At 37.6% G+C, this 27,888-nt stretch overlaps 4 protein-coding genes across 6 annotated transcripts; 2 read left to right on the forward strand and 2 right to left on the reverse strand.

The window, feature by feature from the left end:
• The first annotated feature begins 4,357 nt into the window (after nucleotides 1-4,357).
• On the forward strand, nucleotides 4,358-5,986 carry LOC130997611 (pentatricopeptide repeat-containing protein At5g42450, mitochondrial-like). Its single transcript, XM_057922986.1, has one exon. The coding sequence runs from the start codon at nucleotides 4,513-4,515 to the stop codon at nucleotides 5,983-5,985; it is 1,473 nt and encodes a 490-aa protein (XP_057778969.1). The 5' UTR covers nucleotides 4,358-4,512; the 3' UTR covers nucleotide 5,986.
• A 282-nt stretch (nucleotides 5,987-6,268) lies between these two features.
• On the reverse strand, nucleotides 6,269-8,611 carry LOC130997612 (60S ribosomal protein L23a). Of its 2 annotated transcripts, XM_057922989.1 has the most exons (4): nucleotides 8,496-8,611; nucleotides 8,378-8,434; nucleotides 6,852-7,218; nucleotides 6,269-6,624 (listed from the first exon to the last, which is right to left on the reverse strand). In XM_057922989.1, exons 2-4 carry the CDS (start codon nucleotides 8,391-8,393, stop codon nucleotides 6,540-6,542), a joined length of 468 nt encoding a protein of 155 aa, XP_057778972.1. In that variant the 5' UTR covers nucleotides 8,394-8,434; nucleotides 8,496-8,611; the 3' UTR covers nucleotides 6,269-6,539. The 2 variants fall into 2 exon arrangements, with proteins under 2 accessions (XP_057778972.1, XP_057778971.1); XM_057922988.1 differs by having other exon boundaries at nucleotides 8,378-8,611.
• A 10,351-nt stretch (nucleotides 8,612-18,962) lies between these two features.
• LOC130997613 (60S ribosomal protein L23a-like) lies at nucleotides 18,963-21,248 on the reverse strand. The gene is made up of 4 exons (XM_057922990.1): nucleotides 21,058-21,248; nucleotides 20,927-20,983; nucleotides 19,375-19,741; nucleotides 18,963-19,184 (listed from the first exon to the last, which is right to left on the reverse strand). The coding sequence occupies exons 2-4, from the start codon at nucleotides 20,940-20,942 to the stop codon at nucleotides 19,100-19,102; spliced, it is 468 nt and encodes a 155-aa protein (XP_057778973.1). The 5' UTR covers nucleotides 20,943-20,983; nucleotides 21,058-21,248; the 3' UTR covers nucleotides 18,963-19,099.
• Nucleotides 21,249-21,403: 155 nt separating this feature from the next.
• LOC130997614 (serine/threonine-protein kinase AFC1) lies at nucleotides 21,404-27,348 on the forward strand. Of its 2 annotated transcripts, XM_057922991.1 has the most exons (12): nucleotides 21,404-21,832; nucleotides 22,363-22,528; nucleotides 24,532-24,558; nucleotides 24,655-24,808; nucleotides 24,888-24,936; nucleotides 25,051-25,165; nucleotides 25,343-25,434; nucleotides 25,952-26,108; nucleotides 26,198-26,262; nucleotides 26,441-26,538; nucleotides 26,614-26,719; nucleotides 26,859-27,348. In XM_057922991.1, exons 1-12 carry the CDS (start codon nucleotides 21,719-21,721, stop codon nucleotides 27,012-27,014), a joined length of 1,299 nt encoding a protein of 432 aa, XP_057778974.1. In that variant the 5' UTR covers nucleotides 21,404-21,718; the 3' UTR covers nucleotides 27,015-27,348. The 2 variants fall into 2 exon arrangements, with proteins under 2 accessions (XP_057778974.1, XP_057778975.1); XM_057922992.1 differs by lacking the exons at nucleotides 21,404-21,832; nucleotides 22,363-22,528; nucleotides 24,532-24,558; nucleotides 24,888-24,936; nucleotides 25,051-25,165 and having other exon boundaries at nucleotides 24,658-24,808.
• Nucleotides 27,349-27,888: the final 540 nt, after the last annotated feature.

A 27,888-nucleotide genomic window follows, 5' to 3' on the forward strand; every position in this document is an offset into this window, starting at 1 on the left:
TAATCTGAAACAAAAAAAATGCATAGTGGTAAACTTAAAAGTGCATAATCGCAAACACAAAAGTGCATATATATAAATTTAAAAATATAGTATAATATATTTTGAAGCGGACACAAAAGTGCATAATATTAAACACAACAATAAACATATAAATTAATTATTTTTATAAATTTTCATGAAGTGATCTCTTCATATTTCATGTGATTTCATCACGGAATCAGAGTATATATATCCACATATTTTAAAGAAAATTGATCGAGAAATATATCTTTTTTCCTTTTATTAGATTTTGATTGTATCTATATATATATATTTGGTAAGATCCGTAAGGATAATAATTTATCTCCAAAGATAATAAAAATTGAACATCATATTGTAACCCAAATTATAAATAATAGGGTTAATTGCATATAATATCACGAACTTTTCCCCAAATCTATTTTCCCTATGATCTTTAAAAATTTCATTTTTTATCAAATACTTTGACATTTGTTCAATTTCCCCCCGGTTTTTTTTACCCTCAAATCGGAATCGACGTGGCGCTGATGTGGCTCACCGGCACACGCCATTCCGATAAATTAAACGATGTGTTTCAGTTTAAATTAACATTAAAATCCTCGTTTCAGCAATCAGCGCCATTAATGGGCGAAGCAAGGGCGCCAACAATCGGCGCACTGATTTGGAAAACTAAAAACACGAAGTAATCGCCGCCACTGGTTTGGAAGACCTCGACACGAAGACTTCCACACTGGTCTGGAGAGGAAGCCTTCGACAGAGGTGGTGGAAAAAAAAGCAATCGTTTTTTTCTAGCGCCAAAAGCAATCTTTGATTTCCTTTTGCCCGATAAAAATGAGAAATTAAAAGAAATTAGGGCTTTTAATTATGATTCAATATTATAAGTGTAATTTAAAATTCATATATATTCCACGTCAGTGTTATGTGTAAAACTAAATCCACGTCACTGCTATGTCATTTTTTCAGTCATCGGAAAGAAAAGATCATGGGAAATTGAACAAATATCAAAGTATTTGATAAAAAATGAAATTTTTAAAGATCGTGAGGAAAATGGATTTCGGACAAAGTTCGTGATATTATATGCAATTAACCCTAAATAATATTATTGGATTGTAGTATTATTATACATATACGATCACTATTTAGAGGGCGTTTACTTTGAAGGATTAGGCTTGATAGATAAAAATATTAAGGTTAATCCCTTGTTTACTTTAGTGGATTACAACTTTGGGATATCCCAAGGCCATTCATTATTTTTATCATTCAAGCTAGTTTTATTTTTCTTGATTCTTATCCCATGAAAAAGTGAGATTGAAGATATCCTACTATTGAGGATAAAAAACTCAATTTGACATATAATTTTTTATCATTCAAGTTAGTTTTGCTTGATTCTTATCCCATGAAAAGAGTGGAATTGAAGATATCCTACGGATAAAAATACTCAATTCTACATATAATCAATTATGAAAAGTAAATGCCCTTAATGAATTAAAAATTCATTAGGCGATATGATATAAATTATATATTTAATGAATCAAAAATTCATTAGGCGATCTGATATAAATTAATAGTATTACTCCCTCCGTCCATGAATTAAAGCCCCACTTTGGTGTGAGCACAGAGACTAAGAAAGTTAAAAAAAGTGATGTGAATGAAATAAAAGGGTAGTGGTTAAGAGATTAGATTACTTTTACTTATGAGATTGCTTTTAATTTTTGGATTTATTTTTATACGCATTTGTAATTTATTTTCCTTATTTTTCCTTTTATAGGTTTTGGATTTTTTTTTCTTCTTGTTTAAACATTCATGCGTTTTTTTTTATTCTTCCTTATTTGTCATTGATTTTTACATTGAATTCCTTACTTTTACAAACTTCGATTTTCAATGCATTTGTAATCTGCACTTCGATTTTATTTTTGTTTTTCTTTTAATCTATTTTTTTTTCTTTTACAAACTGGCAAAAATTAGCAAAGTAAAAAAAAAAATCGAAGGTCAGAAGTCTGCACTTAAAAGCTGTAGTAAAAAAGGTGGGAATAGAACATTTCATTGAATTTAACCAAGAAACAAGTATAGATGTCCCTCCAAAAGTTAGGAGGGAAAATCAAATTCATCTAACCTCTAAAATCCCTATAAATACCACAATAACTTCAGAATTGCATTCATTTCTCACCTACTACAAGTAAATCACTAAAAAAGGCCATTGAAAGTCCTAAAATCCAAGATGATGAGAGAAACAAAATAGCACAATGGCTGCTTAAGCATAGCATTGGAGGTAAGCTTGAATATGGTGTAAAAAAGGAGGCAACCCTTCTCTTCAAAGTGAATTTGAAGACCATTTGGAGGATTTGGAGCCAAGTATTACATCAGCGAGCTTGTGGTGTACCTGTTCAGGTAAACTCCATTAGAACAGGCAGCTCATACAAAAATAAGAAGAGTATTGATATTGAAAAAGTGAATAATCTTTCTGTGCTTCAACGATCATCAATGAGGATCTTGTCTACAAACCTAGGTGTGTCTAAGTCTTTGACTCACAAGTGGGTAAAGGAAAAAAAAACTAAAACCACACACAAGTGCTATCAAACCATTTCTTACCCCACAAAATAGGCTGTCAAGATTTAGTTAGAGCCTGAAACAGCTCAGTTCAGTGTCTGAGGGTGGTTTCATAAACTTCCAAACCATGTACAACATCATTCATATTGATGGGAAATGATTTTACCTTATGCAAACTAAAGATAGGTATTACCTCATGCCGGATGAAGAGGAACTGTATAGGACATGCAAATCAAAGAGGTTCATTGACAAGATTATGTTTATGTGTGCTGTAACACGTCCTATTATTGACATAGATGGCAAAATAATATTTGATGAAAAGTTGGGCATCTTCCCTTTCACAACAAGAGAAGCAGCCCAACGAAATTCAAAAAACAAATTGAAAGGAACCATGGAAGTCAAGCCAATTGCAGCCATTACTAAGGAAGTCAAGTCAAGCCAAAAAGCACTTGTAAGGGAAAGTCTAGAGTTCCTACAGTTGGAATATGAAATTCACAACCTTGGAGATGTCATAGAAAGGCTACATCAAATGGGCATTAATGAGTAGAATAGTACAGAGGTAGTGCAGGGTTTACAGATACAAACACCATGAACAATCATTTTGATATGTTTGAAATGTAAATCAATTTTTGTAAGCATATTCTGTTTAAATTCAACCTCCAAAACCATTGATGGCTGAATCAAAAACAACCCCTCAGACTACACAAGTCATCATAGGGCCATCTTACACAAACCCTCAGAAAATCCTCACAGGGCAACATACATACACAATTGACACCACAGACACACAATTGGCATCATACATACACAATTGGCACCATAGATACACAATTGGCAGCAAATATACACAAAAAGCACAGAAGGCATCACCGTCATATTCAAACTATGCAAAGAAAAGAAAAATCACAGAAAGACATCACCATCCATCCCCCACCAAAGAAATCAAAACGCCATAACCTGATTAGATGAGTGATAGCGCGCTAGGGAAGTAGATCCCTAGGAATTGCAGGTTTGAGATTCGCAATGCCTCCTCCCTCGTCTCAAAGATTCAGAGAGGGCGAAGCCCGCACTGTTAGATTCCGGCAGCAACCACGACGATACAGAGAGGTCAAAGCCCGACGCTTTGGATTCCGGCGGCAACGGCTCCGATCTAGAGAAATGAAAGCCCACCGCTTCAGATTCAGGCGGCATCCAAGGCGAGTCAGAGAGGTCATCATCCGCTGCTTCGGATTCCGGCTTCATCCACGAGAGAGAGGCTATATAGATCTAGGGTTTATTCCAGAGAGATGAAGATGAGAGAGAGAGGCTATAGATCTAGGGTTTCTTCCAGAGAGACGAAGACGAAGAGAGATACGATACAGATCTACGGTTTCTTCCAAAGAGACGAAGACGAAGAGATAATGGCTATAGATGTAGGGTTTCTTCTAGAGAGAGGAAGACGAACAGAGCTCACATAAAGAGGAAAACGACACAGACCAAAGATCTATCGAATGGAATTCTCTAGAAACCCTTGAAAATGGGGATGAATTAAATAAGGCTACAATATTAAATGGGGAGGGATAATTCTCCTTTATTAAGTGAATTAATTAGCTGCACTTAGTGAATTAATTAATTCTATAATTAAGTAGATTTAAAAATGGGGAGAAATAATTAATGGCAAATGCTAATAATTTTAAATAAAAAAGGAGGGTGAAAGGGTACAAAAAGCATAATAGAATTTTAATTTGTGAACAAATTTTTAAGGGAAATTGTGGACAGAAGGATAACTATTTTAGTGGTATAATTTTCCTACAGTCATCAACAAACTAATCCAATCCAATCTTTTATTTTAATAAATAGATCATTTATCAACACAATCTTCCATAAGTTTTGAGAAGCTGAAGAAGTGGTAAAACTCCGTTGTACGAGAATGAGTTGAGGTTAAGATGTGTCAACTTAGATACGAGAATGGCAGTTTTGAGAAGGATCGCCATTCTTGGACAATGCTCCATCCAAACCAACTCCATGTCACGCTCCGTTTCGTTCCGGAATCTAGACGCCCACCAACTGCTCGACGAAATGCCCCAACGCGATGTCAAATCCGCAACTGCTCTGATTGGCCAACTTGCGAAGCGAAATCGACATGCCGAAGCCATCGCTTGCTTCACAAGAATGCTCCTTCTCGACATCAAACCCAACGACTACACTTTCGCCACACTCATTCATTCCTCCGCGCTCCTCAAAGACCTCCGCCTCGGCAAACAGATTCAATCCCACGCTATCAAAGCCGGCTTCAGCTCAAACGTCTTCGCTGGCAGCGCCATTTTGGATCTTTATGTCAAGTTGAGCAGCTTTCACGACGCTTTGAGGGCTTTCGAGGATATCAATGAGCCAAACGTGTTCTCCTACGCCTCGTTGATCCGCGGCTACACCAAGGAAGGAAGGTTTGATGAAGCCCGCGCTTGTTTCCGATCAATGCCCGAGAGGAATGTGGTTTGTTGGAACACCATGATCAGCGGGTGCAGCCAATCGGGGAGGAACGAGGAAGCTGTGAATCTGTTGGTGGAGATGTTGAGAGAGGGGGTTACGCCTATTCAATCCTCGTACCCTTGCGCCATCATTGCCGCTGCCAATATGGGGTCGTTGGGGCTAGGAAGGAGCATTCATGCCTCCGCAGTGAAGCACTTGGGCCAGCTTGGCTTGTTTCTTGGAAATTCTTTGATTAGTTTCTATGCAAAGTGTGGGAGCATGGAGGATAGTCTGCTGGCATTCAAGAAAACGCTTGAGAGGAGCGTGGTGTCGTGGAACGCGCTCATCTGTGGCTACGCGCAGAACGGGGAAGGGAGCGCTGCGGTTGATGCGTACGAGAAGATGAAGGTTGCGGGCGTTGAGCCAAACGGTGTGACTCTTCTCGGTTTGCTGTTGGCGTGCAATCACGCGGGCCTTGTTGATGAGGGCTGCAACTACTTCAAGCAAGTGAGGCGTGGTGATCCGGGGCTCCTGAGGGCGGAGCACTACGCGTGCTTGATGGATTCGCTGTCTCGGGGTGGGAGGTTCGAGGAGGCAGAGAGGTTTCTTGTTGAGTTGCCGTTTGATCCCGGGATTGGGTTCTGGAAAGCGTTGCTGGGAGGGTGCCGGGTGCATTCCAACTGGGAGTTGGGGGAGGTTGCAGCAAGAAGAATCTTGGAGTTGGATCCGACGGATGTATCGTCGTATGTGATGCTGTCGAATGCTCAGTCAGCTGCAGGGAGGTGGGAGGAGGTGAGGGAGATAAGGCAGAGGATGAGAGAGAAGGGGTTGAGCAGGATTGCTGGGAGTAGTTGGATACAAGTTAAGAGCGAGGTTCATGTGTTTGTAACGGCAGATAAAACACATGCCAATAAGGATGAGATTTATGATGTTCTGAGATTAATAGATACCAACGTTTTAACTGGATTTTGAATTTGTGTGTAATCAGATTGCATTGCATGCATAGATAATTGGAAATTTGCAGTTGTGAGAAGGAGCAGGGTTTACTAAAAACATTGATAAAAGGTTCATTTTCATTAAGTTTTTACTGATATTCAGTAGACAAAAAGGTTAACATACATATCGGTAGAAGATGGTGGTTCAAACACTCAAACAATGGGTGATTTTTCATTAACATGGATAGAAATTTGCAGTCAATTGGTGCTGATTTAACAAACTAACATACTCGATGATAGAAAAAGATGAGCAAAGCAGCTTTATAAAACTAGAGCTTCTACAATCCACCGAATTTAACAATGTATCATCACAAATTGAGTATATCTTGGAGAGCATAATAGAAAGGATTTTAAAAGACAGAATACATGGAAAAGTAAATAAAGTAAAGACGGATACAATCTAAATCGAAATCTCTATATAACTTGCACAATTCAGTCTGAAGCTCCCACATTTAAATCAAAAAAGAAATTTTGGAGTACAAACAATCCCCCAAACGAAAGGCTTAAACACAAAACTCAATCTCCGACCATTTAGATGATTCCGATTTTGTTAGCAACATCCAGAGCATCGTAATCAGGTGTCAACCTGACATATGCCTTCTTGGTTCCATCCGGCCTGAAACAGAGCAGATTAGATTATAATTCAGTTACAGGGAATCAAAGAATGAATATAAAATCTAGTTTATCCAAAATTTAAATAGTAGCATGAATGGATGATCTATGTTGCACAAGATATTCCAATTTTCAAGAATGGATGATCTAGATGAAAGCACTTATGGCAGTAAGCCAACAGTTCAAATTCAACATGTAGAATGTAGAAAGATTGATGGAATCATTGTTCACCTGATAAGTGTGTTCACTTTCTTTGTCTGGATGTCATACATTTTCTTGACTGCGTTCTTGATCTTTTTCTTATCAGCACGAATATCTACAATGAAAACTAGTGTGTTGTTGTCTTCAATTTTCTTCATTGCTGACTCCGTGGTGAGAGGATACTTTAGAATCTGGTAGTGGTCAAGTTTATTGCGGGGAACAGCACTAATGCGAGGATACTTGGGATTCCTTTCCTTTGTCAATGTCTTTGGCCGATAGAAGGTAACTTTAGTGCGTATTTTCTTGGCCTTCTTCTTAAAGGTTTTTGCACCTGCTTTTACAGCCTTGGCAGCCTTCAAGGCTTGAGCCTTGGCATCTGATTTCTTACCTGCATCAGCTGATATACAAGCAAAAGCAAAAATTAGCTAACAAACATCAGAAGGTGCTAGATTTCTATAACAATGATACAACAACCTTTTTATCCTAAACATCCAAGTATAGGAGGATCAAGTAAATCAGTAGTGCCCATTGGCTAAAACCCATTGGGAATATAATGATTAGTGGCCCAAATTATTAATATCAAGATAATCTTTAGTATAGCGAGAAAAATAATGATAAACCAGGAACGACCATATAGATGGATACATATATGCTATGTTAAAGAGTGTTATGTATGGATATCATAAATAAAATGATAACTCTAACCCCAGTGGGGCAGGAGTTTCACAATATTGTATCAAGATTTGAATCACAAATGAAAATACATTTCTAAGTCTTCCTGAGTTTAGTCCCAAACAAAGAAAGGAAGAACAAGGACTTGAGAAAGCAAAAAGCAGAACCAAGCTGCTTTTACTATTCGTTTTTCTGTTCATTTTTCAACCAACAGGGAGGAGTCTTCAGCTAGGAGTTTCCATAGCTCTTTTACTTTTCGTTTTTCTGTTTTATTAACTATTTCTCAATCAGAGGGGAACAAGGACTTAAGCGGCCCCTCTTGTTCGTCTCAGTACCACTTCTCTCTTTCGTTCGTTTTTCTGAAGTGAATTTACTTGTTCTTGTATCTGTGAGAGGATGCAACTATTCTAAAGTCACAGATATAATACAAGACCCCTACCGGTTGCATTAGCTAGCAGATCCCTGAATCATTGCTTGAGAGCAGAGGCCCTCATATTTACGGCAGATATCACTCAATGCCATAATAAACCTCTATGTTGTTAGGGAGTTGATACTGGCAAACTATTTGGATAAAGAGAAACCAACTGCACTTGCAGCCAGATAAATTATCGATTTCATTCTCACATATCATTGGACCAGAAATCCTTACACGATTCGGACCAAATCTCAGTGAAATGAGTTCCTGAAATATCTTATTAATATACTCTTACCAGTATTCTAGTTCGATTAGCAACATCACATTGAAAAACATTCACCCCAAAAATTTGATAAAATGAATTGCAGGCTGTAGCTGGTTTCCCGAAATTGTAAGAACTAGTTAATAATGTCTACCACAAAGCCAACAGTTCTGAAAATCTGAAACCAAAATAGAAAACCTATCGTACCTTTAGCTGGAGCCATTTGAGAGGGAAGCAACCCTAAACCCTAATGAAACTCTTTACCTGTAGAAACAAGCGAATTAGATTACCCAATTGAGACAATCATACAGCACAGCAGAGAGACCTGAAGAGGAACTGCCGTTCTTGGGTTTAAGGAATAGGGAAGCTAACGCAATTTAAACCCTAGATATCTTATTTGGTCCTGATTCAAATGTGAAGCCCAGCGAAAGCAAGTTGTGGATAATTAAACTTATTTAGAATAATGGGCTTTGAACTCAAAAGGCCCAATAAGTGTACATGCATCCAAAATTCCAAGGGGATTCTATTCATAGCCCCCATTTTACTCCTTACAGCCTCCTTTTTAAAATATTAATAATTAATTAATTAAGAATTTACTAATACCCTATATTTTATAGCCTCCAAATTTTATTAAATTTTAAATTAATTCATCAATTCAATTTGGTAGCCCCATGAAATTGAAGAAATTTCATAGCCCTCATTTGTGTATTAGTTCATAGCCCCCATAAACTTAATATTGTGTATTATGTAGAATCAATCTTGAAACGTATATTTCGTATGCTTTGATAATAGGATTCTGATCAGAGTTCATTATTTCACCATTTCCCCAAATATTCGACAAACAATTCTATACATATCCCCTGTTTATCAGAGCCTATATCTTAAAATACAAAACAGAAAGGATTAATGGCTTTTTTTGTTATTATTATATCCATTTTCCATTGTATTCGGATGATTTGAAATGGTAATAGGGCCTGAATTTGCCAAATGGAATCTGTTTCTCCCCATTTGCATTCATAGCCCCCATTTAATATCGGCGAATCAAATTTCTATCAAATTAGAGTTGGAATTCTTCTCATACTTCTCCTGTTCTCCAGTAGAAAAGCAAACGACGGCTCCTCCGCGGTCGGCATCAGCAAGGGGTCTTCGCCCTCCACGAAGAACACGTGTCGGTGGTCGACGCGAATGTCAAAGGTGAGGCGAAGAAAGCAGTAGCTAAACAGGGTTCGATGGGCCAAAAGCCGCACGAGCTTTTGCTCGAACGCGAACAAGATCAAATCCTCGCCCCTCCTATCGACGGTCGAAACATAGTTTCTAATAGCCCTCCCGACCTCCGTCTTCACAGCCGCAAATGAGAGGGATTCTCCGTCGACGGCCACGGCGGCGGAGGCGTAGGTTTGGGTGGTGGGGAAGGTGCTGAAAAACCCTGGTAGTGTGCAGTCGTGGTCTAGGAAGCAATTGTTGTAGTATTTGATTTCGAAGAGTTTGGGCAACTTTGAGGGACAGAAATCCCCTCGGATGAGGTTGAAGGCGGTGAATGGATCGTAGTAGCAATCCATCAAAACCAAATTTGTGATTAGTTTTGAAAGAAATCACTAATGTTTGGCAAGATGAATAATGAATGAATTAATTAATCGGATGTAATTGAAAATTTAGGATTACGATATAGTTTATACGTGTTTATTCTTTCAAATTTATTTAATATTAATTTAATTTGAGGCTATAAAATATAGGGTAGAATAGTAAATTTTCAATTAATTATTATCAGTATTTTAAAACAATGACTATAAAGAGTAAAATGTGGGCTATGAATAGAATCACCCAAATTCCAAATATAGACATCTCAGCATCCAACAATGCAACGGTTATTTAGAGCATCCACTATCGGCAAAAGTTTTGGGGTAGTAATCGAGGTGGCAAAAATAACACCATAGCGGAGTCCAATAAATGAGGTAGTAATCTGGACGGGCAATGCGCACGTGCAAACAGATTGCGTCCAGCACGGACAGCTAGAGCGTGTGCAGTGCACGCAACCGCTGTGTGCTTGAAATTCGGCCGGCTATTTTTAATTGTTTGTTTGCCATCATTTATTTTTTATTTTTTTACCCCGAAAAATTTGATATTGAAGGTTGAAGCAATATGGAAGTTTGCAATTATTTCTATATATTGTCGTTTGTTGTTTTGTTCGATTTTTTTTGTATTATCTAAATTTTGTAGCTTTTGGTATATAAATTAAATTGTTATGTGTTTTTTATTTATATTTTTAATTTAATTTATTCGTTTACTGAGTAAAATATAATATAAAATTAAAATACATAAATAATATATATATATATATATATATAATAGTGGGGGTCCATAAATAGTTAAAAATAAAGTAGTCTTATAGTGGAGAAAATATGGGATAGTTGTAAAATGAGGTAGTTAGGGGTGAGCAGTCGGTCCAGACCGGACCGAACCTACAAAACCAAGGACCGATAGAGCAATATTTTATGGACCGATTGAAACCCTAGGACCGAACCGAAACTGGATCGAACCGCCCATCGGTTCTCAATTCGGTTCGGTCCAAACCGATGATTTCCGGCAATTTGGGAAAACCCAAAAAAATCTAATTTTTAAACATATTTTAACATGTTTAACAATAATAATTCAATACACTAATGTTGGGAACTTAATGAAATATCCTAGCCCTAGTTTTGATGATACCAAAATCCTTAAGTGTTCTTTGTAATAGACTAGAACTTTTCGAACTCAAGTGTTGGAGTTCCTTTTCTAGTTTAGCTTGTGTTCTGAAGACTGAAGACCGGAGGAATGAAGAATGAAGAACGAAGGATTAAAGACTGAAGACTGAAGAGCTCGATTGATGTAACGATTAAAGGCAGAGTCAAACACTTATGTTTGACTGATCGAGTTTCTCAACTAAAAAGGATCAATTATTAGGGGTGAGCAAAAACCAAACCAAACCGAACCGAACCGAACTAGATTGGTGCGGTTTGGTTCCAATTCTATTGGTTCGGTTTTCGGTTCGGTTTTGAAAAGTAAAAACCGAAAATTTTCGGTTTGGTGTCGGTTTCTATTTTTTGGTTCGGTTTTAAACCGAACCGAACCGATACATATTAATATTTTATTATATATAATTATTTTATCATATATAATTATTTTTCTAATTTTTTAACCTAAAACTAAAACCCTAATTCACAATTATAATATATAATTATTTATCATGTTCATGTTGTGGGGATTTGACATTTGAAATTTGTGTATTTTACATTATTTTACAATTTTTAATTGGTATTTTCGAAAAAAATAAAATAAAAAAATTGCATTGTTCACCGAACCGAAATCGATGGTTTTATCGATTCAGTTTCGGTTCGGTTCCGAACCCCCAATTGGTGCGGTTCGGTTCCAATTTTAACCATCGGTTCGGTTTTCGGTTTTGAGTTTTTGGTTCGGTTTGCACCGAACCGAACCGATGCTCACCCCTATCAATTATGAACTTATTCGTTAATGCAGGCCAAACTCAACGGTTTTTTAGTACCGTTAAACTAAGTAGTTGGTCCCTTGGCACCAGTCAAGCGAAGTGGTTGTGGTTTAGTACCAGGAAACTAAACCGTAGGTCCCTTAGCACCCGGTAAGCCAATTGGTTGTTGTTTAGTACCAGAAAACTAAACTAGGTAGGTTACCTTGGTACCGTCAAACCAAGAGAGAGTCTAGCTTAAAGGTTCTGGCTCCAATTATCTTAGCATTAGCTGATTGGACACGACAGTGTCAGGGCATGCTAAGTGTTAAAACCAATTCAGTTGGATCGGGAGGTTTGCTGTGCACCTCTAAGCATTAGCCTAGAGAAGTTTGTCAAACAAATTATCTGGCTGTGGATGTAGGGGAGATGTCTCCAAACCACGTTAAAATCCTTGTGTTATTTACTTGCTTTCATTATCTCTTTTGTCTGTGCTGAACCGATTTCAACTGAAACCGGAATAACTGAAAAGTGAAACTAAGGATTTTACAAAAGACAAACTTCTTTCTAAAGGTTATTCGCACTAAGTTTAATTTCCGCTATTGAGTTATTTATCCTACTGACGACAGTTAGTCAGAGAGATTAATAACTCTACTCTGTTTACAAACTAAGACTGAAGCCTTATCTGGACATCAGTTAAGCCCAGCGCTCAACTGATGTCAATCCACTGAAGAATCTTCAGTATCAGTCTAAACCTATTTCGAACTGAAATTTGGTTTAGTTTGTCGATGCCTTGTGAAAAATAGCCCACTGGTGTATTCTCCCCCCCATACACCAGTCAATCAACCCTCCGGGACCCCAACACTCCCGTGTTCCCATCTTTTATCACAGCGACAAACAAAATGCTTTTATTTTTTCCCTTCAGATGGATCCCGTCTATCACGATGACCAATCGCAAATGATTCTCGAAAGCATTACTCTGTCCAAGAGCAAGAAACATATATCGAAACTTACCATTAGGGGCAGTCTCAATATCATATACGGTCTGTGGATTAGACTCTCTCAACAAATGCAAATATGAAGAAAGCATCTGATAAGACCGATCATAATCTCCATATCTCATGTCTATTGCAATGTTTCTTGCTCGGGGAGCAAAGCTGTAATTGATCTCAATACCAAATAGTCGTTGCATCTCACTAATCATCTCTTTTGGCTTAAGTACGACCTCCTCGCTTACCAATTTTCAAGTAAAATACTTGCCGATAACCTTAGCAGGTACCTGTCTTGGAGTAGTACGATTCAAATTAGTGTGGCAAGTATGACTCGGGTCGAACTTAATTACCCTCCATACCGACCCTTTTTGGACAACACAAAGTTTAAACGGACAACCATCATGTTTGCAAACAAACCCTAGATGCGTCGTGCTCGATCGATCCACAACGTATTCCACATGATTGTCCATATGGTACAATCCCACTGCAATAGTCAAGTCATCTTTCGTAAAGAATGTCGAACCCACTACTAGTTACCCGATTCCTCCAGATGGTTCACTCCAACCTAATGTCACCGAGATGTCAATATCAATGAGTGGAACCGTTCAATTGCGTATTTCTTGTGCTGCCTCGTCAGCTCCAGTACGGGCCTCACTATTAAATGGATGGTCGGATGAGAAGTTACAATGTCCCGGTTGCCGATTCCAACCACAAGATTTAGTATTCACTGAATCTAATATTTTCCTACATCGTCTCTCGTCTTCCTCTTTATCTGAAGACATAACATCATCGTGTACTAAAGTCTCATCATCGTTGAGGTCATGTCGTGCTGCTGAGTTACCAGGTCTTGCATCCACCTCGGGCAAGACTGTAGATCGCTGTGAACTATATAAGACCACATCAATGTGGTATTCAGTAGCTGAGGACTGTTTGCCTTTCTCGATCACATACACAACTGGATAATTGTTTTGTTCCATAAGCAATCGATTCAAATCAATGTCAGTCTTCAACGATACCTTTACTTTTCTCCCTTCATGGGTGTTTGATATGTAGAAAATTATATAGTCTGAATGACCATTGTCGTCTAATTGCACATGAATCTCTCGCATTAGACTAGCATGACAAAGTTGTTGCACATCCATGAATACAACTACATCATCCCCTGTTAGGTCCCGGAAGGTCTAGAATAGGTGTATAGGGGGGAATACACCTATAGGCTATTTTTCAAAACACAAAACAGAACAACCTTTTGAAGTTAACTGAAAGAGAAGATTTCAGTTAAACAAAGGTTGAAGACTGATACTGAAGATGACTTCAGTAAAGATATATCAGTTAAGCACGAGACTTTAACTGATATTCACGTAGAGCTTTAGTATTGATTTAGAAACAGTGGAGTATTATGAATCTTACTGATTATTCGAAGATTTATCAGTTAGACTAATAACATTGGCAGCGAAAATCTTTTCTTTTGAAAAAGCCTTTGATAAACATGTTGCCAGGTTAGGGTTTCACTTTGCGATTAATCAGTTTCAGTTAATAACAGGTTTGTGCACAGAGAAGAAAGTAAGAACTGAAAGCGATAAAAGACAAAGGAATTTTTACGTGGTTCGGAACAAGTTCCTATGTCCACGGTCAGTTGATCACACTGACAAACACTCTGGGCTTATGCTTACGGGTGCACAACAAATCTTACAACTGAAAATCAAATTTTCAGTACCAACACACTGGGTTGGATTTCTCGCTCACTCTTAGCACGCTAAGACACAATAATGTCTTTGCTAGCGGTTGGCTAAGATCCATGGGAGTCAGAATACTGGTCTGAACTTCGCTCTTTTTAAACTCTCTTTTCGCTCAGTTGAAAGGAGGTTCGAAGTACCAACTAGATCACAGAGAACGGGCTCTCTGTAATCGGAACTTAGGCTTTGGATATTACAAATATTTGCCTAAGGATTTAAGAGAATGTAGGTAATCAGTAGTCTGATTTTGGCTTTGTGAATTCTCTTCTTCGATTCAAACTTTGATGGCTTTGAATGGCTGAGGTGCAATATCGACAGCGTTTCAGCTTGTGCTTCTGAATCGGTGAAGATTGAAGTGATCCTTGAGATCTATTTATAGGAGAGGTCTTGGATAGATCCGTTGGCAGAGATGGTCTTTAAGAATTCATCCGTTGTGAGAGTAATTTGAATTTGGGCTGAGGTTTCAATCTTCGAGGTTCTTTGTTTGGTGAGAAACGGCGTCTCAGGTACATGAGGTAAGGCGCCTCTGAAAAGTAATCACCAAAAATGAATGCTCTGCAGAGAAAGGATGATCATCTATATCTCTGCATTTAATGCGGATGTACTTGGAGTGCGTGGCTTCCTTTAAACTTCTGGAGATTCAGTCCGAGGAAGAAAGTCAACTGATACTTGACTTTAGTATCAGTCTGCTAAATCCACATAGCCAGCATTGATGAATCAGTTATGACTGATTCTTCAGTTGAGAAACTCGTTCAGTCAAACATTCGTATTTGACTTTGACTTTAATTGCAAACATCAGTTGAGTTCTTCAGTCTTCAGTCATCCGGTCTTCAGTCTTCAGAACACTAAACAAACTAGAAGGGGAACTCCAACACTTAAGTTCGAAAGGTTCTAGTCTATTACAAAGAAAACCTAAGGATTTTGGTATAATAAAAACTAGGGCTAGGATATTTCATTAAGTTCCCAGCATCCCCGCCTATATACTCGGCTCTATCCCAATGACCGCCATGATGTATAATGATAGGTTGATACGCCATCTGTTGAAAGAAATTACACGACTTATAAATATATTGAAAATGAAAATCGTGTAGAAAAAATACTAACCGTGTGTAAAAACTATAAACCGTGTTATCGTGCATAGTTTCGTGTACAGACTTGTGCACTGAAAAACCCTAGTTGTGTAAAGACTCGTGTTGAAAAACTCTAGTCGTGTATAGATTCGTGTAAAGGTTAAAATATTAAACGCATTATAATAGAAACAAATCAACTAAAATTCAAGGTTTATGGCATAAAAATGCATTTGTGTAGTGTTATGTGTATACTTCGTGTACTCAAGATCATTCAACTTAAGAATTTCGTGTCCTACTGCAACTAAAATCGGTCCTAACAATTTCTAATTGAAAACATTAAAATATACAGTATATTAACAATAAATAAATTTAAAAATTATGTTTGTAGCATGAAAGTAAATTCGTGTAGATTTCGTGTAACACTTCGTGCACTCAAGAACAGTCGACCTAAGATTTCGTGTCCTACTATAATTCATAAATAAATGTTTGATACCTACAATATTCACTTCAAACTACTTAAATTATGCATTATGTTAACAACCAATCAACTAAAAATTGGATTTGAGGCATAAAAGCTCATTCGTGTACATTTTCGTGTATCAATTTGTGTACTCAAGAACGTGCGTTTTTTCAACTTTATTACGTACCTTAACAGAAATGAAGCTGCACCTTCGAGAATCAATAATATTTTCAAACTCTAGCTCTCCATATCTTATTTTCAAAATTTCTCTCTCTACGAATACAATTTTTTGGATTTTCAAATTACTATAGTGCAAGTGTATGTCTTTTGATTCCAGTTAATAAACTTGTATTTAACTAAAGTTAACCAACCAAAATTTAGAAGTATAAATAAATGTACGAATTGTAATGAAAATAAAATAGAAATAAATGTTATCGCCATGTTTGTGCACTAATTAAATTTTAGATAGGGTTAAGGTGCAGATAGGCCCCTCAAGTGGAGGCCCTTAGAGCGTTTCAGTCCCCTTACTAACTGTGTGTGCAAATTGGCCCCCGAACTCAAAAAAACGGTGCAGATCGGCCCCTCTGACTTAACACCGTTGTGGGCCGTTAGTCAAGGGGGCGATCTGCACCGTTTTTTCGGAGTTCAGGGGCTAATCTGCACCTTTTAACTTTTTAATTAATTCATCTCTCTCGCTCAAAATTTGATCGTCGTTGTCGCTGATTCAAGCTCCGACGAGGCCGGCAGAGGGCGCCGCCCCTTTCTTTCTTTGTTGGGCCCTAAACCTCGGAGCTCGCTCGACTGCACACGCTTAGCGTCAAGGACGAGCCCTAATTCTCCCATTCCGTCGGAAATCGCCGCCGCAATATCCGGTGAACCCGCCGCCTGGCTTTTCTCGATGAGGAGTCGCCTAGCTTTTCTCGATAAGGAGTTGCCTCTTTCTCTCAAATCCGGCGAAATCCGGTGATAAAGGCCGACGATGCCCGTAGCCATCTACACTATCGGCGTACTGTTGAAGAAGGACGCTTTCAAATCAGAGACCATGGCCAACATGATCTCGATCTCGATTGGGGTCACGATCACCGCCTACGGCGAGGCGAAGTTCGATTCGTTGGGGGTGATTCTGCAATTGGGGGCGGTGACGTTCGAGGGAGAATTCGAGTTTCCATTTCGATTATGTGATTTTCGGGAGCAATGACGCCGATTTGGAATTCCCGATTTGGGGCTTGGGAACTTGATTTCGTGATTTTCCTCATCTGACGGCGATTGACGCCGGAAAAGTTGGTCGGAGAAGATGAGATGTGATTTTTTTTTAATGAACGGTGTGCAGATTAGCCCCCGAACTCCAAAAAGGGAAAAGGTGCAGATTAGCCCCTGAACTCCAAAAAAACGGTGCAGATTGCCCCCACTGACTAACGGCCCATAACGGTGTTAAGTCAGAGGGGTCGATCTGCACCATTTTTTTGAGTTCGAGGGTCAATCTGCACACACAGTTAGTAAGAGGACTGAAATGCTCTAAGGGCCTTCACTTGAGGGGCCTATCTGCACCTTAGTACAGTATATTACTATCCAAACTAACATATTTTCTGACAACTTAATTAATAGGTTGCGTGTCTTGAACTGCCCCCACACGACATGGATGCTTGAAGGCGGTTGAGAACAACTATTTTATGGTATCCTTGGCCGCCCCCCCTCAGGCACCCTTGGTCGCGTCCGCCACCTTCTCGACAACGCCCTTGGTCGTCTCCTTGGCGCCCGCTCCTTGGTCTTGTCCGCCGCCATCTCTGCCGCGTCTTTCGCCTTCTCTGTGGCCTCGTGTGCCTGCTGCTTCGTCTTGTCGGCCATGTCGTCGGCGGCGTCTCTCATCTCGTAGGCCTTCTCCTTAATTTTTTCATTCATCTGCTGCGCTCTCTCCTTGACGGAGTCGGAGGTGTCGTTGGCGCTCTGCTTGGCTCTGTCCTTCATCTCTCGAGTTTTCTCCTTAGCAGAAAGCTGACCACGACTAAAACGAACATCATCATTTGGTATACACAAGGCAGATGAGAGAAAGCTTCAGTAGGCTGCCAGGAGGCTCGATCTGCATCCATTCGACTCAGATCCACCAACAACCACCTAGACTTAAAACGAGAGCTATATTGTGCAATAGAGTAAGCATAGTGACTCTCGGCAGAAGTTGAGTTTGCCTACTCAGACCTGCTGAGGCTCAGTGCCAGCTTCTTGACCTCCTTGTTGGTATCCCTAGCGAACCCTGAGATCCTTCACAGCAATGCAACGGCTATTCCACCAGTCGGGTTGGAGGTTGAGCTCCGGTAGGGGAAGAGGGTTTGGGAGAGGGAGAGAGAGAAGGATGAGAGGGGTCCTGGCCGCGCCGGAGAGAGAAGCAGTTGAGTCGCGCCGGAGAGAGAGAATCAATTGACCCCCTTTTATTTTCTTGTTTTCTGCAAAAAATAGTTACATTAATATTATGATGTCAGCTCAACAGTTGGAGGAGCAAAAAAAATTTGAAAACAAGAATATATCGAGAGAGTGAGAGGGATTTTGTGGGGCCCATTGAGGATATACTTGTCTTTTCACTACAAATGGCTACTTTTGCTATAGTTTTATAGCTGTGGCTTTTTAAAAATTATTTTTATATTTTAGGCTACTAATATATATTACCACTTAAAAGTGTATACATTTTACAAGGAGGGAGTATTATATAAGTTATATTATCTTTCAATTTTATTATTTATATTCATATTTATCTTATAGATTAACACTTTGTGAATATGAAAAATTCTACATTAATTATATTGTAGATGCAATACTAATACCACTAAAAACATTGATAAAAGGTTAATTCTCTCTATGTTTTTACTCTTATTCAGTAGACAAAAAGGTAAGACTAACAAACATCATATCGTTAGAAGATGGTGGTTCAAACACTCAAACAATGGAGCGTTAGACTAACTAACATGGACAGAAATTTGCAGTAAATTGGAGCTGATTTCACAAACTAACATGTTCGATGATAGGAAAAAGATAAGCAAAGCACCTTCATAAAACTAGAACTTCAAAATAAATAAACTAAAGACAGATACAATCTAATTCAAAATATCTATATAACTTGCACAATTCAGTCTGAAGCTCCCACATTTAAATCCACAAAGAAAGTTTGGAGTACAAACAATCCCCCAAAAGAAAGGCTTAAACACAAAACTCAATCTCCGACCATTTAAATGATTCCGATTTTGTTAGCAACATCCAGAGCATCGTAATCAGGTGTCAACCTGACATATGCCTTCTTAGTTCCATCCGGCCTGAAACAGAGCAGATTACAATTCAGTTACAGGGAAGTAAAGAATGAATATGAAAGCTAGTTTATCCAAAATTTAAACAGAGTAGCATGAATAGAAGATCTATGTTGCACAAGATATTCCAATTTTCATGAAGCCCACAGTAAAAATTCAACATGTAGATTGTAGAAAGATTGATGGAATCATTGTTCACCTGATAAGCGTGTTCACTTTCTTTGTCTGAATGTCATACATTTTCTTGACTGCATTTTTTATCTTTTTCTTATCAGCACGAATATCTACAATGAAAACTAGTGTGTTGTTGTCTTCAATTTTCTTCATTGCAGACTCCGTGGTGAGAGGATACTTGAGAATCTGGTAGTGGTCAAGTTTATTGCGGGGAACAGCACTAATGCGAGGATACTTGGGATTCCTTTCCTTTGTCAATGTCTTTGGCCTATAGAAGGTAACTTTAGTGCGTATTTTCTTGGCCTTCTTCTTAAAGGTTTTTGCACCTGCTTTTACAGCCTTGGCAGCCTTTAAGGCTTGAGCCTTGGCGTCTGATTTCTTACCTGTATCAGCTGCAGATATACAAGCAAAACTAAAAATTAGCTAACTAATAAAAGAAGGTGGTAGATTTCTATAACAATGATACAACAACCTTTTACCCTAAACATCCAAGTAAGGAATGAAGGATCACGTAAATCAGTAGTGTAGTGCCCATTGAAAGAATGGTAAGTATTGGCTAAAACCCATTGGGAATATAATGATTAGTGGCCCAAATTATTATTATCAAGATAAACTTTAGTTTAGCAAGAAAAAAACAATTATAAACCAGAAACAACCATATAGATGGATACATATATGCAATGTTTAATATGTATAAACATCATAAATAAGATGATAACTCTAAACCCAGTAGTTTCACAATATTGTATCAAGATTTGAATCACAAATGAAAATACAATTCTAAGTCTTCCTGAGTTGCAAAGAAAGGAAGAACAAAGACTCGAGAAAGTGAAAAGCAGAACCAACAACCAAGCTGCCGGTTAGTTACTTTTCCAACAAACAGGGAGAAGTCTTCAATTAGGAGTTCCCATAGTTCTTTTACTAATTGTTTTTCTGTTCTAGAAACTATTCTCAATCAGACGGGAACCAGGCCTTAAGCTGCCCTTCTTGTTCGTCTTACTTCCACTTCTCTCTTTCATTCGTTTTCCTGAAGTTAACTTCCTTGTTCTTTTATCTGACAGAAAGTTACTCTTCTAAAGTCACACATATACTACAAGACCCCTACCAGTTGCATTGGTTAGCAGATCCCTGAATAATTGCTCGGGATCAGAGAACCTCATATCTAAGCTTTTAACCACATAACACTCTCAAGGCAGATATCACTCGACGCCATAAGAAACCTCTATGTTGTTAGGGAGTTTATCCTGGCAATCTATTTGGAAAAGAGAAACCAACTGCACGTTACTTTATCGGAACCTCAAATGAAGCAAAAGAAAATAAAAATTTCATTCTCACAAATCATTGTAGCAGAAATCCTTTCCCGATTCGGACCAAACCTCTGTGAAATGAATTTCTGAAATATCCTATTAATCTACTCTTAACAGTTTTCTAGTTCAATTAGCATTGAAAAACATTCACCCCAAAAATGAATTGCAAGTCATAGATGTTTTCCCGAAATTGTAAAAGCTGGTTCATAATTTCTACCACAAAGCCAACAGTTCAGTAAATCTGAAACCAAAATCGAAAACCTTTCGTACCTTTAGCTGGAGCCATTTGAAAGGGAAGCAACCCTAAACCCTAATGCAACTCTTTACCTGTAGAAACAAGCGAATTAGATTTTACCCAATTGAGACATAATCAAACAGCACAAGAGAGAGCATAGAGAGACCTGCAGAGGAACTGCCGTTCTTGGGTTCAAGGAAGATGGAAGCTAATGCAATTTAAACCCTAGACATAAAATCCTATTTGGTCTTCAAATGTGAAGCCCAGACAAAGCAAGTTGTGGGCCTATTCCAAATTAGACTTTATTTATAGTAATGGGCTTTGAATTCGGAAAGCCCAATAAGTATACGTGCATCCAAATACAGACAGCAACGCAACGGTTATTTTATGCCACCTGACACCTGTATCCTTGTTTCTGAATCGCTCTTGTACGAACTAAAAGCGTAAACAACTCTGATTTTGTATGACGTAATACGATTTTAAATCACAGCGGATAAAACCGGACCGAAGATGACAGAACAGATAGCGATTTTAAAATACCCCTTAACCCATGTGGATTTTAACTGTGATTAACTAACTACGGTTACTTTCCCCTCGTCTCCTCTCATTACAGCTTTTCTGTTTCGCTTCTCAAATCTGTTCAATCTTTATGGGGGAAAATAAAGAAACAAGAAATTAACGACATTATTTGCCCTAGATGAGATTTTGATTTCAAAATTTTCCGGAGATTATCTCATTTTTGGCTTGTTTTCTCGTCCTTGACTAAGTATGATTTTTTCGTATTATTCTCCGCCGATGTGAATTTTCTTTGGTTTCTTTTTGTATGAATGGAGACACAGAGAGTGGTGGAATTTCCTCATAGGAGCATGGATAAAAGGCCTCGGAAACGACCTCGTTTGACATGGGATCTGACGCCGACTGTTCCTCCTGCTCCTCCAAAGGTTCGATTTTCAGATGCATTTGGTTTTCTTGTTGCAAAATTTGCATTTGCATTAAATGTATGTTCGTGGATTGTTTTCCCCTATGCTGAATTTTCATGGACTGTTGTTAGTATACATCAAGAACTAGTATGGAGTTAAAAAGAAAATATTACCTATTTAACTACCTCTGCACGAATCTTTTTCTAGGTTTTATGATTGGGCTTCAGTGATTGTTTATGTACTTTTCTGTGTTTTTGAATTAAGTGCAAGAGTGTCTGTTTCTGGGAATTATAGAAACAGGGGAAATTCCTCCAGGCTTTTTTTTTTTTTGAGGTTGTTCTTCAAGGCCTTTCTTAATTCTTCTTATTTCATGTTTAACATTTGGAGCAGTTAAATTGGTGTTTGGTAATATATTTCTCTTTGATGTTGAGAACTGGAGATAGCGTTGAAGGGGAAGCTAGAGTTTGATGCATTAGTTGGAGTGCACGTGCTCATAAAGATTGTTTGTTATTTATTTTCCTTGTGAAAATTAAAGTTTGTCTCTTGTGCAGATTCTTCCAACTATATACTGTGCCCAAGAGTTTGGTGCTGTCCCTAGTTACGCATGTTCATCAATATATTATAAAGGGATTCCGCGTAATGGTTCTCCACCTTGGAGACCTGATGATAAAGATGGGCACTATGTTTTTGCTATTGGGGAGAACTTAACTCCTCGTTGTAAGTACACCAGAAATACCTGAGACAGTTTTATCATGAAATACTTACAACTAGAAATACCTGAGACTGTTTTATCATGAAATGCTTTGCTTCTGACACCTTATTAGCATTTTCAAATTTCATTATGATACTTTTGCTACTCCAAATGGCAGTGCACATAGTGCCATCCTCAGTCTTTCGACGAAACATTGAGGAGATTACTGTATTTTGACTATTACATTGAATATATTTTTATATTGATGAACATCAAAAAGTCCATATTTTCTTAGATATGAAAATATTTAAGAAATAAGAAAGTCCATATTTTCTTTTGAAAACATCAAAAAGTCCATATTTTCTTTGAACATCAAAAAGTCCATATTTTCTTAGATATGAAAATATTTTATGCATACTAGGTTTCTCTATATCCAGATTCCTCCTTATTTTAATGTAGATTGTTTGTACGATAGTGTGCTTCTTGAAGACAAGCCCTTCCTCATCTTAATGTGGATTCCCAGATAAAATAATTGGATTGTGTATTTTAGAAATTTTCAGTTTTTCTGCTTCAGTAAGTTTTGCTTTTTGCAAGTCAAATTCTTTTAATTTAAGGATGTGGATATGCTGCAAATTCAAGAGAGTCGTTTATTGTTTGACGATTCCACTGTAGGACTAATAGAATAGGAAATGAGCAGTAAGGCCTGATTTTACAGGTGTTCTTTGGTACCTGTATTTCTTTCATTACAACAATAAATGTGATGTTGGAAAAAAATTGTACATGCTAAAAGTAAAGATTGTGAACCTGGAAACGAAGATTGTGTTGTTAATGTTTTTCTTGGATAATGTCAAAATTGTGTCTTTCTTCATCTTGTTTCAAAAATTTCTCCTGTTCCTACCATTGCTTTTCTTTAGAACTTGAGAATCAAAGGTTTACGAAATTTATGTACATGTGATTCTTCCCCTTTCTACAATACTAGAACAAAATTTCATAAAGTTTGAACTCATTTTGCAGAATGGAATAGTTCATTTATTTGACAATTATTCCTCTTTATTATGGAAGTCTTAACATCACCTATGAAGAGGCTTTACGCCTCTGAGGTCTGCACACACACAATATCCAGGACTACTTAATATGAACTATAATTTGTCAAGTTTTTTGGCAACTTATAAGTCTTATATACATCATATTAATTTTAACTAGTGTTCATATGGATATTTTGCATCAAACATTTCTAGCTAGAACTTAGATACTTCTCTCTCTCTCTCTCTCTCTCTCTCTCTCTCTCTCTCTCTCTCTCAACGGTCCACACATGCTCAATTTTATGTAAGTTTCCATAGTTAGAACTAAGAGTATCTGATGACATGATTATGGATGCTTCACAATAAGTTTGGCACATGAGTGGTGCAAGCACCTCCAGAATTATGTGGCTGCGAAAATTAGAGCTTATGCAAGTAATTTTGTGTTTATGCGAGTATATGGGGCTTATTTAGATTTCCAGCACTACACATAAGAGCTGTCTAGATCGTTCGACCTTCCTTTAACTATTTAATCGACCTAACAGCTGACTGATATTGACATGCAGTCACTGTATGGCCATTCTTTGAATTATAAATCTGGTTCTGAAGTGTTACTTGTTAGCGATAAGAGTGTATCTTGCCAACCAATGAGAAACAAAGATCAGGTTCTGTCTACTAAAGATTGTGCCGAGTTATCCATAATCAGAGTTAAGGATCTCAATCTCTTGATCCCTCTCCTTCTAATAGTTATTCCTGCATCTTTTATAGCTTGAGAAGGAAAACAATCAATTTCAAGGGTTAGATCTAGTAGGGGTGAAGTCACATTTCTTTTTGGATAACAAAACAATGAGAGCTGGCCAAATTGACTTTATAATTATTATATTTTTGTCTGACATCGTCATATTATTTTCCCTGTATGTTGTCTATTTTTATTACATTTTGGTGTCCTTACTTTTTAATTTGTTTATTAATTTTTCCATCTCTAATTGACTTTTGTCCCTCATCTGCAGACAGGATACTAAGTAAAATGGGCGAAGGTTAGTTGTAACATTGTGCCAATTTCCGTGCTCTACCCTGTATTGAGTTAGTAACGAAAAATAATCTTTTACTATTTGCTGGTGATATGGTTGCAGGGACTTTTGGGCAAGTTTTAGAATGTCTGGACAATGAAAGAAAAGAGATAGTTGCTATCAAAGTTGTTCGTTCAATACAAAAGTACCGTGAAGCCGCAATGATTGAAATTGATGTCTTACAGAAACTAGCAAGGCATGATATCTGCGGTACACGGTAAGGTCCTTTTTTCAATTTTCACCTTGTACCCTAGTAACTGAAGTGATTCTAGTGTAAGTTGTTTCATTCTTTGCAGTTGTGTGCAAATACGGAATTGGTTTGACTATCGTAATCATATTTGTATTGTAAGTATTTAATGTGATTTATGGTTTGCTTTGATTTGAAAGGGTGTGATGTTTTGTCATGCCTTGATTTTTGTGGGTTAAATACTTGCGGATGAATTTAAATGGTCTTAACAGGTATTTGAGAAGCTTGGTCCAAGCTTGTATGATTTTCTACGCAAAAATAGCTATCGTTCATTTCCAATTGATCTTGTTCGGGAGTTTGGCAGACAACTTTTGGAATCTGTCGCATGTGTGTGAACATATCTTTGCAACACTATTACTCCTTTTTTATTACTGTTTGAACTTTTATTAAAGTTCTACCTTGTTTTTTCTCCACTACACTATGTTACACCTCACTCTCTACTTATCCAGAAATTCTGGAGGTGTGCCTTGAACATCTTGCTTATAATATCTGTTCACCTTGCAGTTATGCATGATCTTCGCCTGATTCACACTGATTTAAAACCAGAAAATATTCTTCTGGTGTCCTCAGAATATATCAAAGTTCCAGATTATAAGGTAATCTCCTCTCCTATATCATGATATTAATCTTTTTAATTTACCTTCTTTATTAATTATTTATGTCATGGCTCTAGTTCTGGTTTAGATTTTCTTTGCAAAAGCAGCTTTGGAACTCATTTCCTTTTTCTTTGAAGTCTATTTCTTCAGCGCAAACTGTTCTTACCGAATTTATGTGGTCAGAATTTAAGAGAGGGCTATGAGTAAGTAAATATTATTGTTACAGTTCCAATCACTTCTGCCGTGTTGATTTTGCAACTGAATTGGTCATCCTATAGCGCTATCTCTTATTTTAGGCTCATCCAAACGTCTCACATCTGGACTGTTTTCTGTCATTGTGTATTCTGATGCCTTATGGTGCTTATCCATTCTGATTTTGATGATTCCCATAGAAATTCACAAAAGATTATAATCCCTTCATCGATTTGGTGAAAACACTGAGCATTCTGCACTGATGGATGGCATTATTTTTATGATCAATGCCTGATTCTTCTGTTTACACCTCTCTGTTTTGAAGTTTTTATCAAGATCTGCAAAAGACGGTTCCTACTTCAAAAATCTACCTAAATCAAGTGCTATAAAGCTTATTGATTTTGGTAGTACTACTTTTGAACATCAAGATCACAGCTATGTAGTGTCTACACGCCATTATCGTGCACCAGAGGTTATTCTGGGTAATTGGTGGCTCTCAACAGATTTTGCTTTCCATATTTGATATTTTGCGTTTTATGTTTGGGAGTCATCTTTGTTTTGTTTCCATAAGGTCTTGGATGGAACTACCCCTGCGATATGTGGAGTATAGGTTGCATACTTGTCGAACTGTGCTCTGTAAGTGACAGGTTTTATTTTGATTTCTGCAACCAGATGTTACTTATAAAATATTATTATTTGTTTGTTTTTCTTATTGATGACTCATTAAAGTGTATCGAACCTTTAGGTTAATAGGTCTATGTTCAAGGTGTAATGGTACACTGATATCTGTTTAATATTTACAAATCCGTGGCAGGGTGAAGCTCTTTTCCAGACTCATGAGAACTTGGAACATCTTGCAATGATGGAAAGGGTGCTCGGACCTCTACCCCCGAATATGATCATGCGAGCTGAGTATGTTGTTTTATTTATTTCATGGAGTAAGCTTTGAGAGTGCGGCTTGTACTGATTTTGTTGCTGATTTTGCAGTCGTCGGACTGAGAAATATTTCCGAAGGGGTACAAGACTGGATTGGCCAGAGGGCGCCACTTCCAGAGAAAGTATGAGGGCAGTCTGGAAATTGCCCCGACTTCCGGTATTATTACTCAATCATGTAGTAAAAATGGGTGTGGCTTTAGCATTAAAAATAGATCGGATTTTCATTGCTAAATCTTTATATTATATTTGTCATAAAGTTGGCATCATATTTTGAATAAAATTTCCATTGCATGCAGAACCTTATCATGCAGCATGTGGATCACTCAGCTGGAGATTTGATCGATCTTCTTCAAGGGCTTCTACGTTACGACCCTGCAGAAAGACTCAAGGCAAGAGAAGCTTTAGGGCACCCGTTTTTTACGAGGGACCTTAGGCGATTTGGATATCTCTAAACGAGGATGTGATTGAAAGATGGCGACGAAGCCCTTGGGTGAATAAAACTTCACGTGCATGTGAATTGCAAGAGTATATGAATAGATAGAGAAAAAAAGGAAAGCGGTGGAGCATACAAGTTAGACATTGGCGTCTGTCAACTGCAAATGTACTGACTTCGTTCGTTCCCAATCATGTTGTAAAATATGCAGCTTTTGCAGGTGTGTATTATTTCTTTTAAAAGTTCTTTTCTGTGTTTGCTGGTTGTGATTGCTTGGGTCTGTTACTTCTTTTTGAATGTTTCTTGCATATTTTCCTTATACATCTAATGTGTATGATGTTCTTTACTGTTTACTTTGCATTTTATGTGCTTATTATAATTTCTTCTCCATCTCTTGTACTTCTATTTCTTTATGGCCTATACTTCTCTTTTTCTTTTCTTTCTGGAATCGAGATTGAAATAACTTATTTTTAATGTGAATAATACATTATCCTATTGAGGTATGTTGTTTAATGTAGGTAATCATTCTTTTTAGGTTAGTTGCATATAAATCACCCAACTTTCAACAAATTCTCATTTTGCACACGAACTTTAAAATCTTTATTAAAATTACTCAATTATTAATTTCTTCTCATTTTGCATATTTGTCCATTTTTCAATCAAACTTTGGGCTTGAAATGACGTTTTCATCCAACTATACATTACATTAATTTTATTTTTCCACAGTCAAATTTGTGTGCCATGCAAATATATTCATCTCAAGCGAGTATATTTATGTTATGTCACCATGATGAAAAATGGGCAAATATGTAAAATGAGAAGAATTAATAATTGAGTAATTTAAATAAAGATTTTAAAGTTTGTATGTAAAATGAGAATTTGTTGAAAGTTTA

This window comes from Salvia miltiorrhiza, chromosome 8 (assembly GCF_028751815.1).
Source record: "Salvia miltiorrhiza cultivar Shanhuang (shh) chromosome 8, IMPLAD_Smil_shh, whole genome shotgun sequence".
Taxonomy (NCBI): Eukaryota; Viridiplantae; Streptophyta; class Magnoliopsida; order Lamiales; family Lamiaceae; genus Salvia; species Salvia miltiorrhiza.